Genomic DNA, 19,418 nt, shown 5'->3' with positions numbered 1-19,418 from the left:
ATAAACAGTTATAATTTTTGTTTAAAGTCTAGAATTTTAAAAAATGTATTTGCTATGAGAAATTATTGTTGAAATACCATAAGGAATTTTATTACAGTTAATCATGTGATCACATAGGGGCATACTAGGGATAGGTGCACCTTAGGGGCATCCTGATCATTCAGTTATAACCACATCATTTGAAACTGCTGTGTGTATCTAATCTGTCCAGCCCTATTTCAAACACTTGGGCATTTGCACATATTGATCAGAGAAAGGGCAAGAGTCAGTCCTAAATAGAAAACTGTCACTCATAGACTGTCTACTTTAGATGGATGTTAAAATTGGAAAAAGACTCTTCCTAGATTTCATTCTGACATTTCCATACCTCTCCCACAGTCTACCAAGGATCCAGAATTAAATAATTACAAAAAACTTTTTTGTCTGCAGACCTGCGATTTCATTGGTGTGGAAAACTATGGATAAGGAAATTCCCTACTCCAACACAGGTCAGCAACTGTTCATTTCAGAGTTGTCTGGGGTACAGTGAAGAGTGAAGTGAGTTTGTCAAGAGTGACAAAACCAATAGATGTCAGAGGTAGGACTTGAACCAGGACTGGGACTGGCTCTCTATCCACCACATCTACTACACAACATTCTGTGTTCCTGAAAGCATTTTCATATTTATGACCTTGTTTTAGACTCAAAATAATTCTGTGAATTTAATAGAGCAGATATTATCTCCATTTTATTGATAAGGCAATAGAAGTCCAGATACATTACATGATTTGCCTAAAGACAGAACTTATAAGAAAGAGCTCTAGATAGAAATCTAATTCTTCCTAACTGGAAGTTTAGCATACTTTTCATCATGCTACACTGAATTCTTAAAAAAATAATAATAATAATTTTTGTTTAAAGTTTACAATTAATAAAATATAATTCTCTTATTTTTGCAGCTGGTTTTTATTTTACCTAGTTAAATCTAGAAAATATCCACAAAAATAGGAAGAGCATTAAAAAAAAAAAAATCTAATCCCAAACTGAACTTTTAACCATAAAGAAAAGGCCATTTTATTCAGAAAATAACACATCAACATACTCACACAGCAACAAGCTGGATTTTGAATTTGATGGATGTTGGATTGAACTCTGGTTTACTCAAATTATGTTCACATTTCTAAAAAAGGAAAAAGCCATATATTTAATGTACATCCCAGAAAAATAAGAACTCCTTACTTATAGCACTGTTATTTTCATCAAGAGAAGAATTTACTAGCTTTCAATAAAGTAACAAATACAGTAAAGGTGATGCATTTGAGATGAGGGTAGTAGCTTAAAATTTTCCAAAATTAAAAGGATAAAATATCAAAATCCAACCATTAGTATGAAATAACACACATATGCACCTAGCATTATTTTTTTTACTCTGGCATCTGCTTTCTAGGAATATACATTCTAAAATGGGTAACATTGATACACCAAAAATATTTAAGATATGCAGAAAGACAAAGTGATAGAAATTAACAAGGGGAACATAAATGTGATGAGGAAACAAAGGCTCAGAGACCTAGAATTATGTGGCCACTCACACTGAGCTATTAGCAGAGAAGGAATGAAGAGTCCAAATCTCTTGAATTCTTGTTTATGTGCCAAAATAACAAAAGCATTTATTTCCACATTTCCAATTCAGCAAACATTTATTAACATTCAGGTGTGGAAGACATCAGGGATACAAAGAGAGATTTCACAGAGCCTACTTTCAATCTGTTTCCAACTAATTAAACCTAGTGAAAGGGGTCAGTGGACACAAATAATGAAGACACACAAAAAAGGAAATTTGGGTCTAAAATGTATAATAAAAATACTTGCATCTGTCTTATCTGTCATATCCAGAAAGACTATTATCAATTGCAGAGAAGGAGGTAAGAGAGGAAGATATCAGAGAAGATTACATAAAAGAGGTGGCTCTTGAGGTGGGCTTTGAGGGAAGAGACAGAAGGGACTGAATCCATTCTCAGAGTGGAAGATGATGTGAGTAAAAGCAAAGAAATGGGAGGAACAATTCAAGGATGGAGAGTGATAAGTCCAAATTGTCTAGAAATGGATCTAATATATTAAAAGGAATGATAGGAGTTTATGCTAGTAATGTCTGAAGTTAGACTGTGAAGGATATTGGAGAGGATGATCAGTTCTTATTTTATTCCACAGGCAAAGGGGAATCACTAAAGATTTTTGGATGGAAATGTTATTACAGTAATAGATTAGGAAGACTTTTTGGAGCAGTAGTCTAAAGGATAGATTAGAAAAAGGATAGTCTGAAGTTAAGGAAACAAGTCAGGAGGTTACTATGAAAGTCTTAAGCAAGAAGAGATAAGATAGACTAGGCTGGTAGGAATGGGAAGGAGAGAACTTTTTTTTTTTTTTAAAGTTGGGTGAAAGTAAAAAGAATAGGAACTAGCAACTGACTGGATGAGGTGGGAAGGGAAGGAGACAGGAAAGGGAAACAATCAAAGATGATGTTAAAATTTTGAGTCCTAATCAGTGGAAGATGGGGCCATCATCAAAAGAAATAAAGAAGTGGGGAGGCATGGCAGATTTGGAAAGAAGATAAAAAACTACATATAAGGCAACAATGGGATACTGATTATATACAGGTTAAAGATAGACATAAAAATTTGGGAGTCATCTGCATAAAAATGATAAGTAAAGTCAAAGGATTGAATGAAAATTATCAAAAGAGAATGTAGATGATTATAACAAGAGAACAGATTTAGGAAAATATCTACTTTTTAAGGGCAGAAGAAAGACTGGGATCAAACCAAAATGACATTAGGAATGATCAGACATAAGAAAACATCAGTGAGGAAGGGGTAGTGACAAATGCTGATAGCAGGGACAGAAAAGAGACCACAGAACCTCAGCAATAAAAGTCGCTATTAACCCTGAAGAGGTGTTTCAATTAACTGATGAAGATAACAGCTAGGTTGTCAGGGACTGAGACAAAGCAGTAGAATCAGCAGGGATAGCACAGTCTATCTAGAAGTTGTGCGGTGAAGAAGAAGCAAGAAGTGAGAATATATAACTTGAGGCAGATAACAGAATGAAGGGAAGTTATTTTGGGATAGAGGAGACCTGAATTTGTTTGCAGGGCTCTTGAAGGAAGAGCTAAGAAAGAGGAAATGGATAGAGATTGGAGAAGATAGTACTGAGCTTTATTGGTGAAGAAGGTTAGTCTTCTTATGTAATTAGGGAGAAAGAAGAAAAGATGAATGAAGACATTGAGAGGTTCAGAGGAACAGAGCTGAAGGACTTGGGTGAGGGTAGCTTCAGCATTTTAATAGAATAAAAAAAGAGGTCACCCATGATACAGGAGAGCACAGAGTTGAGTGAAGGGTTATATGAGAAAGAGCAAAATTCTGTCATCACTTTTGAAGCCTTCATTATCTCATCTGGATTATATCAAAGGCTTCCTAATCAGTCTCCCTGCCCTTAAGTCTCTAGAGCTTTTCCAATCCATCCTTCACACTGCTGACAAAGAAAAGGTATGACAAACTCACCACACCTAAACCAGCTTCAGTGGCTCCATATTCCTCCTCAGCCCAGCATTCAAAGCCCTTTGTCATGTGCCTTTCTCATTTTATCACCTATAAACTACTCTTCATAGATTGTACATTCCAGGCAAAATGTACTATTTTAGGTCCCCCTTTACTATACTATCCTTTCTTTCTTCTAGGCCTTTGTACTCATTCTCCCTACTTACTGCCTAGAATGGTCTTTTCTCACACCTCTGCCTTCGAAGTCTATCTCAGCTGCCATTTTCTTTACAAAGCAAACTGCGATGCAAAAAAAAAAGCTTAATATTTGTGGAGTTGAATATCTGTATCCAAGACATGATATATTGCCTATTTCAGAATTATTCAAATACTTATCAGTCTTAGTTTGTTCTAGTTACTCTACTAAAAAATGGCAATTCTTACTCGACAGCGCAGGGATCGCTTGATCAGCAGATGTTTGTGTCGAGGATAGAGCTGGGAAGCACAGATTGGTTGGAAGTCAGGCTGTAAGAGCCGCTGATGCAGGGTAGTCACTGGGGATGCAAAAGAACAATTTAAATTTACTTTAAGTTGTTTAAATACAACATTTAATCAACAATTATAAAATAATCATCACTGAAATAAAAAGGTCATCATTGGTTTTGTTGTCTTTTTTAAGACTATTGCTTAAATACAGATGACTCAAAACAAAGATTCTTTTACCTCTTATAAAATCACATTGATTTAATGTGTTTTGTGATCATTTTACTACTGACAACAAACCAATAATGCCACACAGTAAACAGAGCATGATTAATAAAAGCTAAATTCAAAATAGGAAACAAATAGCAAAATCCAATACCCTCTGTTAGATTTACTGGTCTTGTATAGTAGTCCTCAGGAAGAGGCTCCACTTCTTCCACAGCTTGTGCTGGCTCAATCTTGATTTCTTTTTGATCTTCTCCTTCCTTAAGGCTATATAATAGAAAATAGCAGCTTATTGAGTTATCTAGTAACATATGGAATTAAAGCACCAAAACTTCTGTTTAATGAATACCCCTATTCACTTCATCTTTTTAAGTTAATAACATTTTCTGTTTCTAAGTATATAATTTGTTTCTTTTTTAATGGGTGTGTGTTTGACAACTCCTTTTGGAATTTTCTCCCCTTCCCAGAGTCTTCTGGATAATGCCTGTCTAGCTCATCAATGACATTTTAATGTCCAAATGTCCAAACTTACGAAAGTCCTGCAAGGGTACTGATGGGAGCTCCAGCTCGTGGTCGCTGAAGTCTGGTTCCAAGACCATATTTGTCCTAGATGAGAGAAAATTTCATCAAGATATTTATTTTCAGTCTGTCCTAATTATCAAAAGAAAGAATTATTTTTGAGAAAGTGTGAGAAGCGCAAAAACTAAGCAAAGGAAAGCAAACTAAAGAAGCTCACCTTAATGAAATGAAATGTACTCTTTCCCCATAAAGCTATTTTTTCTAGTTTAAAAAAGCATCTATCTATAAGTACTAAAACTATTACAGCATTGTGAAAGTGAATTTAATTCTAGCTATTCTACTAGTCTAGGTATTTCTAAGACATGAGAGGTGGTAAGATTTTGTGACACATGATCTAGTGACCAACTAGAACCCAAGTGATCTAGGGTCTTTTTCAAAAGCCCTTTTTCAAGAGCTTTATTACCAGCGAAAAACCACAAAAATGCACTTACCACTACATGAATAGTGTGTTGCTGTGGAGAGCCCCCAAATAGCAGTAGGATGCAACAGAGACAAAAAAATGTAGCAATAAGACAAAAGCAAACTCATAGAGTAGGCAGGTTACTTAGCAAAGGTGGAAAAATAGCAAGTGTATTAAATTTTTTAAAGGTCTATGTTTGGTTTCAAAAATGACTTCTTCACCCAGATCAATTCACAAAGATTATCTATTTAAGGCTTTGGCAAGGAATCTATAATTGTGGATCCTCAGCAAATTATAATAGCTGATTGATGCTATGGAAAATGGACAAAAATAGCATTCACCATTCCAATCAAAACATATTTAACGAATTATCCAGCCTCCCTAAATTTTCAGTGGGATGAAGTACTTTCTAATTCTGAGGTGAATTTGTCATGTAGATTCTCATGTGAATTCCTTACATGCCTTTATCAGGATAGCAATATACTATTATCCTGGAAATAGGAGCTCCCTGTCAGAAAATTTAAGTTTCATCATAGCAATGACAGCACCAAATCCTATTTGACTCTCACTGCTCAAGTGACAATTTCTCACCAGATGATAAAGAAAAAAAAAAGACTATAATTCAGTTTTTGAAAACTCTGCCCTAGTAAACTGACTGTTCTCCCATCCACAGCCTTCACTGTGTAAAGACAATGTTCCAGAAATTAAGGGAAATTGGGAAATTATAAAAGATTTTTGATGATAGAGCTGAGAAGCTAGTTATCTGAATGATAACTGTGAGTTAAAGATTATATGAATGAAGTTATACATTTACTACTGAGAAGGAAATAATGAATGGGGCAGAATCATAAGTTTCTCTCAGAAACTATTTAAGATAATAGAAAGCTGCAGAACTGGGGAGATATGAAAAGGAGTCATCCAAAATTACTAGTTTTAAAATGAAGGACACGAAAACTCTTTACATGAAACCTTACAATATCCTATCTGGATACTCTTCTTTACAGAATCTCTTTGCAGGCACTTCAATTCCTGATCAGTGAATCAAAGTTGTGTAGGTACCAAAAAACTCACTGAAAATGCCAGCGGCATGTAGTTTCGACGCCGGGCCAGCTTTTTACGATCTCGTTCTACTTTCTCCTTCTGAGCCAGTTGCTGGTAATATTCAACCAGTTTGTTCATCTGCAGGAAATCAATGATCAACTACTCAAGGATTGATAAATAAAACAGCAGTTTCCCAATCATACTAACCAACATTTCTAAATTCCTAAATTCATAATTTTAACACTGTACTGACTACTATACAGATTTTACTCTTTTCCCAGTGTTCCTTTTCATAATTAAGCTTCTTTTTTTGGACTGAAGTACTAAATTTTATCATAAGCAGATATGAAAATATCAAGATTATTAGTAAAAATACACTCTACATTATGTTAATTTTTCTACCTTTAGCTATTCAAATTTCTGCTCTTAATTTTTCATTAGATTATTTTTGCCTCTGAGGCAAAAAAGGTAATTATTTCTAACTAAATTTTATGAGATCATGCAAAATAAATTTCTATATTTTTTGTATTAATAGGTCTCTTTCCCTTTCCTTTGATCTCTTTGTGATAGATCTAGTAGTGGTATTGCTGAGTCAAAGGGTATATTTTAGAGATCTTTTGGCATAGTTTCAGATTGTTCTCTAGAATGGCTGAACATAGATTATTCACCCATCAGTGCATTATTATACCTATTTTCCCACATCCTCTCCAGCATTTGCCATTTCATAGTTATTTTGATCTTCATTTCTCTAATTATCAGTGATTTTAGAACATTTTTCACATGATTATTAGAAGCTGATTTCTTCCTCCAAAAATTGCCTATTCATATCCTTTGACCATTTATCAATTGGGGAATAGCTCTTTTTCTTAGAAATTTGAGTGATTTAAATCCATATATTTAAGACATGAGATCTTAATCAGAGAAACTTGCTGAAAAGATTTTTTTTTGGGGGGGGGGGGCAGCTTACTGCTTTTCTTCTAATTTTAGCTGGAATGGCTTTTTATTTGTTCAAAAACTCTTTAATGTTATGCAATCAAGCTTACCCATTTTGCCTCCCAGAAATGTCTCTATTTCTTGTTTGGTCATGAACTTATTTCTAATGATAGGTGATAGGCTTTAAGTCAAACCATTTAATTTAACTATTGCTAAGCCAAAACAAACAACAAAACAAAGACAACTCATAAATTGATGAAATATTATTGCTAAATTACTTTTGGAAGGAAAATAGTTGAAAAAGACATTCTTAATGTCAGGGATATTAATTCCAGATCCAGAGATTTAGAGCACAATTGGAACCCAAAAGTCATCTTAGACTTCCCCTTCATTTTAAAGATGAAACTTATCTAAGATCACGAAAGGATTCTCTAATTTTATACCCAGGGTTTTCCCACTACAGCATACTTAGCAGCTCTAAATATTTTATAACACTCCAACACAGGCAAGACATTTAAATATTTAAGACATTACTACAAAGGGCTTAAAATTTTTTTCTTGGATTTCATCTTTTATATTTGAAGGGCTGTGTCCATAAGGCAATAAAATAATAAAACTATAGAACCATAGAATTTCAGACAAGATATAATCTATACAACTTCAATACAACTTGGTACTAGACTTTATAACATCCCTGACAAGAGAGTTTCAACCTCTCTAATTGAAAATCTCCAGTGAAGAGAAACTCACTACCTCAAAGGCATCCCATTTTTTGGACAACTTTCATTATTAGGAGCTTTCCTTTATATTGATTAAAACTGGCCTTATGACTTCTATTTGTTACTTTAAGTTCTGCTCTCTGGAGCCAATGAAGTAAAACAAGTCTCATTCCTTTCTCATGGGATAGTCCTTACAAAAATGGAATAGTTATCATATGTGTTTTAAATTTTTATAGACTTGAGAGTTCAATTAAACTAAATTTTTTTCTCCTGAATTCAATTAGGAAAAAAACAGATAAGCTTTTCAGTTAAAAATGCAATTGCGCATAGAAAATGCTTATTAAGGAATCTTGATTGATTGATTGCAATTATGTCCAAAGCAAAAGTCAATTTCAAGTTTCCCAGACTAATCTAATTAAAACATTTTCATTTATCTATCTTCTTTTCCTTTCTTCTATTTCTTTACTTACCCTTTGTGTGTGAGGATTTTCAGGTTCTTGCCATCCACCACTGGCTGCAAAACAAAATGGAGTCTCACGTAAGACCTTAAGAAGTACTAAAATCAGTTTCTGTACAACTAGCATCAAAATCAGTTTGAAAAGAGGATAAAAGTTTTTCCATGACAAACATGAACAAAATATACTTTTTATCTTCATGTTTTCTAAAATTAATAAGGCATATTTTTCAAAACTAGAGTTATAATACTTTCCCACCAGTTTTTGGAAGCTAATTTTTTTAAGAGGCTGAGTTCTCCTGGAAGTTTATTTCTTTTTGACTCAAGAAGAAGCTACATGTGACCCAGAAGAAATGATTTAGTTAAAATAATATTTTAAAAATTCAAGTATTTTATCTAATTGTTTCTCCTGGCTTCTATTTAAAAAAACAACCACCACCTTTTTTTTTTTTTTTTTTTCCTAATAGCTTTTTATTTACAAAACATATGCATGGGTAGTTTTTCAACATTGACCTTTGCAAAATCTTCTGTTCCGACTTTTCTCCTCCTTCTCCCTCCCCCCTCCCCTAGATGGCAGGTAGTCCAATACATGTTAAATATGTTAAAGTATATGTTAAATATAATATATGTATACATATTTATACAGTTATCTTGCTGGTCAAGAAAGATCAGATCCAGAAAGAAGGTAAAAAAACCTGAGAGGGAAAACAAAAATGTAAGTAAACAATAACAGAAAGAGCACCACCTTATTTTTAATTGCAATTATAATCACCTCAATACCAATTTGTCAAACAGACAAAATAATGGCTAAAATTTCAAAATTTTAAACAAACTATATTTTGATAAGTATAGTATACACATCCACACCTACAGGCAGCCTAACTCTCTGTATTATTCTAATATTTCAATTGTGTATTAAAGTTTTCTTACCTTTAAATACATTTGTATACATGTATACACACATAAACATATACTCATATAGAGTATTATTAAAAATTCTGTCTGCTTTGCTTACAGCTCTTTTAAAAAAATCTAACATCATAGAGAAGCATCATTTTCTTATTTCCAAGTTTTCTTTTGTTTCACACATTACCAACTTGCTTGACAAGCAGATTGTTTTAAATGAAGTATAGTTGTTTCAGAGCTTCTCAAGATACCAGAACTATAAAGGCAAAACAAAATTGATCTTCATCCTTAAGAGCTGCTCCAAATGAATTATTCTTGCCAAAGGGCTATGTCAAAGGTTATGTGCCAGAAGGTAGCACAAGCTCTTTATATATTTGTCATCTCCCTATATTGCCTATTGTTCATTCATATACATTGTAACTGACTGAACTACTTTCAGAGAGCAGAAAGACATCAAAGAGTATAACAAGCTTAAAAAAAGAGAAAAATAGTGAAGATAAAACAGTAGAGAAATAACATTTGCTGAAAACAAGCTCTTTTTGGATATTGTACTGTTTCATAATCCCAACACTCCAGTGGCTGGGTGATTTCTTCCATATGGGTATCACTCTAAAAATGAAAGCCACCACCTAGTCATCCTATGCTTTTATCTCTCTGTCTTCCCACAAGTTCACTTCACAGGTTCCATACTCAGGATCTCTTGTCATTGTACAAATACCAATGAATACCATCAGTTATCATTGGCTCACAACAAAAGCAACTAATATTTATATGTTGTTTACTATGTGCCAGGCACTGAAGTAAGTACTTTACAAATATTATCTCATTTGATCCTCACAATAACTCTATGAGATAGGTATCAGTATCATCTCCATTTTATTGATAAGGAAACTAAAGCAGGAAGCAGTTAAGTGACTTCCCAAGATCACACATCTAGCAAGTGGCAAAGACCAGGTTTGAATTCAGGTCTTCCTCACTCTAGACTCAGCATTCTATTCACTGAGCCATCAGCTGCCAAATGTGATCAGCCCACTTTTTCCTTCTGGTTGTACATTTCTTTCTTTCTTTCTTTCTTTTTTTTTAAATGATTTTTTTTCTCTCTCTTTCCTTATTGGCCTTTCTTTGGTAACATCTGGGAAAGGGAGGAAAAATACAGTACCTGGGAATTCTTTTGCTAGGAGAGTCAAATCTAGAGCTGGCTTTGAATTTAATCATTCAAACTTCTGGTCAAAGAGGTACCAATCAGTTATAACAATAGCAACGCCTAACTTATGTTCTTGGGATCATCAGATGAGGAGCCATTAATTAGGAAGTTTCAGTTCCCCATGTGTTCTGGGTTTCTCTTGGATTGGTTTTAAGTCATGGCCTTCAACTTCTCTCTGGACTCCAATATAATACTGAGTCTCCAGGTGAAGTGAGCCATTTCCATCTCAACTTTCCTTGTAGCCAAGAGCAGAGGTACCAGCAGATGGGAAGGATCTTTTATTTGTTTTTAGAGTTTGCTTCAAGGAAATCTGCAGGCAACTCCCTAGCTTCAATCTCTTTTACATTCAGGGGATGAAAACGAACTGCTTAGATCAAATACATCTTAAAAAGATTAAACCCAAACTTCTACCACCTACAATTTAATTCTTAAGAAACCTTTCCTTTCGAAATGACTGTGAACCATTACGTAGAATTCCCAATCCTTCTATTTTTGTCCGCCTACATTTTTGATTTCCTTCAGAGGTTAATTGTACATTGTTTCAAAGTACGATTCTGCTTGTGCAGCAAAATAACTGTTTGGACATGTATACATATATTGTATTTAACATATACTTTAACATATTTATCATGTATTGGTCTACCTGACATCTAGGGGAAGGGTGGGGGGAAGGAGGGGAAAAATTGGACTCAAAGTTCTTGCAGCTGTTAGTGCTAAACATATACCCATGCATTTATCATATATATATATATATATATATATATATATATATATATATATATATATATATATATATATATATATATATAAAGAAACCTTCCCTTACTACCTAAATTATACTAATTTGTCATTATTTATAACTACCTTTATTCTTGGACAAGCTCTATCCTGCCCCTTTCTAATACTGATTACACAACAATTTGATAATAACCTTTACACTTTTCTTTATGTAATTCCTTGTTTCTATTATGTTGCAATCTGCTCATATCTGGGAGCTAATTAGGTACTTCCATTCTGAAAAGTTGTCCCTTTCCTTCAGGAGTAAAAAGCTTCTGGAGGAGGAGAGGTCATGAAAGACTTCTGCAGTTTTCAAAGGCATGGTAGCTAGTTCTTACTGTTCATTTCTGGTACAAGTTTGGTGATAGGTGCAAGAATCACTGATGAATATATTTTCTAGGGTGCTTTGATATAAGATAACCTCCAAAATAAAAGAAAGCCCTGAATTTCTATATGTCATCACCAAGAATTAAGAGAAACTGATAGAGTAGTACTTATGATAACAACAAAATGTATCCAATATTTGGGAATTAACTTATCAATATATGCAAGATAAAAAAAAGATGTTTCGAAATTATTTGGCTAGAAATCAAGAAAGAACCCAACAAATGAAGGGATATCTTCTCTTCATGGAAAGTACAGTAAATACAAAAATGTAAATACTTGCAAAGTTTACATATTTAATGTAATACCAATCAACATAACAATAGGCTATTTATAGAATTAAATAAAATCAAAAGAAAATAGGAAGTGGATAGATTAATGGACAAGAATATAAAGAATAATGAAAAAGAAAATTAGCCAAGTGGAGACTATCACTATCAAACATAATGCAATATATTATAAAATAATTATTATAAAACTATCTGATACTGGAAAAATGAGAAAATGTATTAATGGAAGAAAGTAAAGAATGAAGAAACAAAAATTAATAAGTATAAAACATTAGTGCTTCAAGAAAAAGCAATATCTCATTAGGTAACAACTACTGAAAACACTAGAAAGCTATTTAGAATCACAATATACACCAGACAATAGATTCTAATCAGATTACTTATTTAAATATAAAAAATTATTTAAAATGAAATAAAAATGAATTATGTTTTCAACTACAGAATGGGTAGAATTTTAACCAAATGAATTATATGAGACAAAAATCAATGGTTTTGATTATGAAAAAAATAAAAGAATTTTGTACATCCAAAACCAATATTTTAAAAACCATCTCTTTTGATTCAAACCACTTCCACTTGTTAAGTGATAAATGAGCCATCTATACCCAGAGAGAGAACCGTGGGAATAGAGTGTGGAACACAACATAGCATTCTTACTCTCTCTGTTATTATTTGCTGGCATTTTGTTTTCTTTCTCAGTTTTTCTTTTTCTTCCTTCTTGATTTTTCTTGTGCAGCAAGATACTATATAAATATGCATACATATGTTGGTTTTAACATGTATTTTAACATATTTAACAAGTATTGGACTCCTGCCAACTAGGGGAGGGGTGAGGAGGAGAGGAAAATTTGGAACAAAAGGTTTTGCAAGGGTCAATGTTGGAAAAATTATCTATGCATATGTTTTTTAAATAAAAAGTTTTAATTTAAAAAAAATAAAAACTATCTCTTTTAATTCAAGCCATTCTCTAATTGATAAATGTTCAAAAGATATGAACAACTTTCAGATGTAGAAATTGAAACTATTTCTAGTCATATGAAAAGGTGCTCTAAATCACTATTGAACAGAGAAATGCAAATTAAGATATAGCACTAAGATAGCACTAAGCACCTCTCAGATTGGCTAAAATGACAGGAAAGATAATGATGAATGTTGGAGGGGATGTGGGAAGACAACTAATACATTGTTGGTGGAACTGTGAACCATTCTGGAGAGCAATTTGGAACTATGCTCAAAAAAGTTATCCAACTGTGCATACCCTTTGATCTAGCAGTGTTACTACTGGGCTTATATTCCAAAGAGATACTAAAGAAGGGAAAGGGACCTGTATATGCAAGAATGTTTGTGGCAGCCCTCTTTGTAGTGGCCAGAAACTGGAAACTGAGTGGATGCCCATCAATTGGAGAATGGCTGAATAAATTGTGGTATATGAATGTTATGGAATATTATTGTTCTGTAAGAAATCACCAGCAAGATGATTTCAGAGAGGCCTGGAGAGACTTACATGAACTGATGCTAAGTGAAATGAGCAGAACTAGGAGATCATTATACATGGCAACAACAAGACCATATACAATGATCAATTCTGATGGACATGGCAAGTTCCAATGATCTTGTGATGTGGAGAGCCATCTACACCCAGAGAGAGGACTGTGGGAACTGAGCATTTTCATTCTTTTTGTTGTTGTTTGCTTGCATTTTATTTTGCTTCTCTCTCTCTCTTTCTTTTTAAATGGTTTGATTTGATTTTTCTCATGCTTCAAGATAATTGTATAAATACGTATGCATATATTGGATTTAACATATATTTCTACCGTGCGTTTTTGTGCCATAGTTCTCTTTTATCATCCTGACTCAGTTTCTCTAATTATCCTGATTCAGTTTCCCTGAATTGTTCTGCTCAATCCTGCAAAACCACCCCTCTCTCTTAATCATCAGAATATTTGATAAGGATAAAAGATGTTATATTTTAGAATATCAGAATGCCTCTCCCCATCCTAATCTAACAGAATATCAGATACCGTCTTATCAGCATGCCTCCCCCATTCTGTCAGAACTGGAGTGTTAGTTCCCACTCCCAGCACTCTGACTCCACCCCTGCCTCGGTCTACCCTCTGTGTCTGAGACACATGTATATGTCATTGAGAACTCGCATGGTTTGCTGGGATTCTTGGAGACAATAGTCTCATTCAGCCCTAAGACCAAACCATGAATCCATTTGATCCCAGTAAATCTCTCCCTTTCAAATAAAATATTAAATACTCTTTAATCTTTATCTTGCTTCAGTTTCTCTGGCATTACAGTTTAACATGTATTGGACTACTTGTCATCTGGGGGAAGGGGAAAAAATTGGAACACAAGATTTTGCAAAGGGCTAATGTTAAAGAATTAATTGTCCATGTATATGTTTTGAAAAATAAAAAGCTTTAATTAAAAAAACACAATTGACTGGAAAAAAAACCTTTTTTTTTTTTGGTGAGTCAAGTGGGATTAACTGACTTGCCTAGGGTCATACAACTAGTGAGTGTTAAGTGTCTGAGGCCAAATTTGAACTCAGATCCTCCTGATTTCAGGGCCAGTGCTCTATCTAGTGCACCATTTAGCTGCCTCAGTTACCTTTAAAACTAAAAAAAAAGATCTGCAATAATTTTTTTTCCTTTTTTTTTTTTATTATAGCTTTTTACTTACAAGACATATGCATGAGCAATTTTTCAGCATTTATCCTTGCAAAACCTTCTGTTCCAACTTTTCCCCTCCTTCCTCCCAACTCTTCCCTAGATGGCAGGTAGTCCAATACATGTTAAATATGTTAAATTATATGTTAAATGCCATATGTGTATTCATATTTATACAGTTATCTTGCTGCACAAGAAAAATCGGATTTAGAAATAAGGTAAAAATAACCTGAGAAGGAAAACAAAAATGCAAGCAGACAATAACAGAAGGAATAGAAATGCTATGTTGTGGTCCATACTCATTTTCCATAGTTCTTTTGTTAGGTGTAGCTGGTTCTCTTCATTATTGAACAACTGGAACTGATTTGGTTCATCTCATTGCTGAAGAGAGCCATGTCCATCAGAATTGATCATCATATAGTACTGTTGTTGAAGTGTATAATGAAAATCTGCAATAACTAATAAGATAAAAGTTTGGCATCCCAAATCTATAAGGACTGAAACATAGAAAAGATAAATTATATCTTTTGTGAAGCAATTTTCAAAGGATAGAAACAGAGCAGTTTACAAAAGGAAGAAATAGAAACCATTAATCCTCATATGAAAAAAAGGTCTCAAACCCCCAAATAATGAGAAATGCAAGTCAAGAAATGCACGATAAATATAAGGAGCCATCTTTCATCCAATAGAAATGGCAAAAAAACAAAACAAAAAAAAAAAAAACATCTATAATCCAAGAATACCAAAGAAAGCTTTATATTTCTTGACATTTCATATTAAACTTAGTCTCACTCACCAACAGACTTGTCTGCCATGCCTACATCTCTAGATGTCCAACGACAAAACCCACAAGCCAAGTAATAGGCTTTCTTCATGGTGGTCTTGGCTGGGTCATCAGGAAGCTGTGTGGGAATGCTTGTAGCTCGAGTAGAAAGAGTATGCATACAGCCAGGACAGTCAAAACAGTTAGCACATCTATTAAGAGAGAGAATACAGGAATATGGTTGGAGTTTGCCGTTACAAAAATATTTTTTCCTATTGTCCTTTGTTCTTTGCGACAGCAAATCTAATCAGATTTAAGAGACCTACAAATTTACTAATTGTCATTCATTTTCATAAAGGTTAAAAGGAATTTCATACTGGAAGAGTAAGATAGGAAGTAATAAAATAACTTGAAAGTTCTGAGAAATTTTGCAAAGTAAAGAAATGTATGTTCAATGTACCAAAGGACAAAGAAGACATTATAAAATGAAAATGTGGAGGATTTAATTTAAAATTTATAAAGTACTATTTGGGTTTCTTGTATTAGACTAGGCTTTGGGATATAAATACAAAAAAAGAGAAAAAAAAAACAATCCTTACTCACAAATAGCTATACTCTAAAGAGTAAACATAATGTGTCTGTATATTGGTATATATATAAAATAAATACAAGGTAGTTAGGGATAGAGATCACTAGCAATTGGGGAAAACAGGAAAGGCATTTTATAGAAGACAGTGATTAAGATACATTTTGAAGCAAATGAGGGATTCTATGAAGTGAATATGAGGAGGAAATATATTCCAAGCATGGGAGAAAGACCATGTAAAATCACAGGCATGGGAAATGAAGTACTATACATGAAGAACAGAGAAAAGGCCAGTTTGGTTAGACTATGATACAGGAAGGAGAATAAAGTGTAATGAGATTAGAAAGACAGGTTGGGGCCAGAAAGTGAAAGGTTTTAAAACCTAAACAGAGGAATTTACATTTTAGCCTAGAAGCAATAAAGAACCACTGGAATTAAATGAGGAGTGATAGTTAGATTTACATAAAGGAAAATCATTATTAGCTGTATGTAAAATAGATTAGAGTAGGGAGAAACTTAAGGCAGGAGGACCAATCAGAAAATCATTTCAATAGTTGAGGTGAGAGATTATGAAAGCCTGAGCTAAAGTAGTAGTAACATAAGCAGACAGAAGGTATCAGATATGAGAGATGTTGTTAAAGTAGAAATGGAAAGATTTGACAACCAATTAGATACACAGAAAGAAGGGCTGCTGTTAATAAGGTTGCAAACTTGAAAGATGGAAAGAATGGGTGTTGCCTTTGACAGTAATATTATAGTTTGTTGGGTTTGCAGAGAAAAATAATAGGTTATTTTGGATATGTATCTAGGATATCTAGTTTGCAATATCTAACACACAAGCTGGTGATTCAAGACTGAAGCTGTGGAGAGAAATCAGAGTTAGACACATAGATTCATTGAGTCATCTACAAAGAGGTAATATTTAAACCCACGAAAGCTGATGAAGTCACCAAGAAAGTGTAGAGAGAAAAGGTGGTCTAGTATAGCCTGGAGAACATTCACAGTTAAGGAGATAACAAAAGTGATTGAAGGACCCTCCACAATCTTATTCCACTTCTCCTTTCCAGCTATACCTCATACTACCCACTACCACACAAGCCCTGCTCAGCCACACTGAACTACATATAGTCTTCCATGCAGATTTTTGTCTCAGTGTTTTGGCGTATGTGTGTATATGTACACAGTCCCATTCCTAACCAGCTGGGATAGTGAAAAAAAAGTGCTGGTACTCTAAAATAGCTGAGTCCCAATCCTGCCAGGGATGCTACAAGCTATATGATTTTGGGCCAGTTATTTAATTAATCTCTTCATGCACCACTTTACTCATCTGTAAAATGAGGGATTAGACTTACTGGCTTCTAGAGTCCATCCTACAATAGTTACTCTTCTGTTCCCACCTTAACCTGCTAAAATCCTATGGATCCTCTATCTATTTCACTTGGTAGTTAGGAAGAAAGCACTTTGTAAATTGCCAAGTGCTAGGTAAATGTGAGCTATCATTACCTATTGGGATGCAGTTCAAAATCTTTATGTTCCATTTTTTAAAATGCCATAAAGCCTTAAACCCAAGTAGGAAATTATTAGGCTTTGAATAAAGCCTTAGGATTTTACTGACTAAACCTCATGGAGCCACTGAAGGGTTTTGATCACAGAATTATAGATCTAAACTTCGAAGGGACTTCAGAGGGGAACTAGCCCAATGCTTTCATTTTGCAGATAAGAAAGTGGAGGTCCTGTAAAATATAAGTGATCTGTCTGATGTCACAAAGTAGTAAGCATTAGAATAAAGATCTGGATTCATGTCCTCTATGTCCAGTCAGCTTTCATTCCAGCCTAAATGAGCTAACTTTACATCAGTTCAGATAAATCTGCAGGTTTTCCTAAAATCTGCTCATTATTTCTTATAAGCACAGCAATATTCTATCACAATCATGTATCACAACTTTTTTAGCTATTCTCCAATTGAAGACCATTGTCTCAATTTTTAATTTTTTGCCATCACAAAAAGAGCTGCTATAAATGTTGTTGTCAAAGTGTGATAATTGTATAAATATGTATACATATATTGGATTTAACACATATTTTTAACATGTTTAACATATTGGATTATTTGCCATCTAGAGGAGAAAGTGGGGCAAAGGAGGGGAAATTTGGAACACAAGGTTTTACAAGGGACAATGTTGAAAAATTATCCATGCATATGTTTTGAAAATAAAAAGATTAAAAAAAAAGAAGAAGAACGAAGGGCTCACTTTACATCAGTTCAGATAAATCTGCAGGTTTTCCCAAAATCTGCTCATCATTTCTTATAGCACAGCAATATTTCATCACAATCATGTATCACAACTTTTTTAGCTACTGTCCAATTGAAGACCATTCTCTCAACTTTTAATTTTTTGCTACCACAAAAAGAGCTGCTATAAATGTTTTTATACAAAAAGGACCTCCCCTCCTTTTAAAAATCTTTTTAGGATTCAGATCTGGTGGTAGTATTGCTAGATAGATCAAAAGGTACAGTTCAATTGCCCTTTGGGCACAGCTCCAAATTGCTCTCCAGAATGGTTAGATCAGGTCACAATTCCACCAACAATGCATTAGTGTCTCAGTTTTCTGACATCTCTTCCAATATTTATTATTTTCCTTTTTTATCATTTAAAGCATTTTTTTTTTTTTTTTTTTGGACTGGATAGCTTTGATTTCTTTTTTTTCTCTCAATAGTATTTTATTTTTCTAAATGCATGTAAAGATAGTTTTCAACATTCATTTTTCTGAGATTTTGTTTTCACTAAAACATAAAAGTCAATGACTATAGTAATTAATTAATCTAGTCTTCGATAGGCCCAAAGTCTCCAGGTTCTGTGATAAAAATTCATTATTTAACAGAAGTTGCTGGGAAAACTGTAAAACAGTATGGCACAATCTAGGCACTAACTTCTAACATCCTCTATCAAGATAAGGTCGGAATGAATTTACAATTAAGTGATTCAAGGCAAGTCTAATAGACTTGTGATGCTTCATTTACTTGGAAAGCGTCATTTACTTCCCTCCTCCCCTAGACAGCAAGTAATCTGACATAGGTTAAACATGTACAATCTTTTTAAACATATTTCCATCACAAGTCTATTGGACTTGCCTTGAATCACTTAATTGTAAACTCATTCCGACCTTAGATGGCAGGTGGTCCAATACATGTTAAATATGTTAAAGTATGTTAAATCCAACATACGTATACATATTTATAGTTATCAGATTATAATCTTTACAGTTCCTAGTATAAAGGAACCCAACTATTCACAGATATAAAGTTATCCATTTCACATCTGTATCCTAAAATGAAATTTAAGTTTTTAATTTTTTAAATTATGAACTAAAAAAAAAAAAAAACCAAGGTATGAACCGAAAATGAATGTCAAATTCCTTAGTCCTTGTGGATTTATATGCCTACGAGGACCGTACTAAAGACTTGTTAGAGCTTATTCTTAGA

General features: G+C 33.7%; 1 protein-coding gene across 2 annotated transcripts in view; it reads right to left on the bottom strand.

Moving 5' to 3' along the window:
• The window catches only part of DCTN4 (dynactin subunit 4), a 36,196-nt gene that overhangs the window by 7,491 nt on the left and 9,287 nt on the right, over positions 1-19,418 (bottom strand). The window contains exons 3-10 of one of the 2 annotated variants that reach the window (XM_031953518.1): positions 15,382-15,560; positions 8,366-8,409; positions 6,274-6,381; positions 5,234-5,254; positions 4,756-4,829; positions 4,378-4,490; positions 3,960-4,069; positions 1,086-1,159 (exon numbers count right to left, since the gene is read on the bottom strand). In XM_031953518.1, coding sequence (XP_031809378.1) covers positions 1,086-1,159; positions 3,960-4,069; positions 4,378-4,490; positions 4,756-4,829; positions 5,234-5,254; positions 6,274-6,381; positions 8,366-8,409; positions 15,382-15,560 — 723 coding nt within the window. The remainder of the gene's footprint in view (positions 1-1,085; positions 1,160-3,959; positions 4,070-4,377; positions 4,491-4,755; positions 4,830-5,233; positions 5,255-6,273; positions 6,382-8,365; positions 8,410-15,381; positions 15,561-19,418) is intronic. The other variant, XM_003756711.4, reaches the window with a different exon arrangement.

This window comes from Sarcophilus harrisii, chromosome 2 (assembly GCF_902635505.1).
Source record: "Sarcophilus harrisii chromosome 2, mSarHar1.11, whole genome shotgun sequence".
Taxonomy (NCBI): domain Eukaryota; kingdom Metazoa; phylum Chordata; class Mammalia; order Dasyuromorphia; family Dasyuridae; genus Sarcophilus; species Sarcophilus harrisii.
Note: the sequence above shows the minus strand (reverse complement) of the source record. Positions and strands in the feature narration are given on the sequence as shown.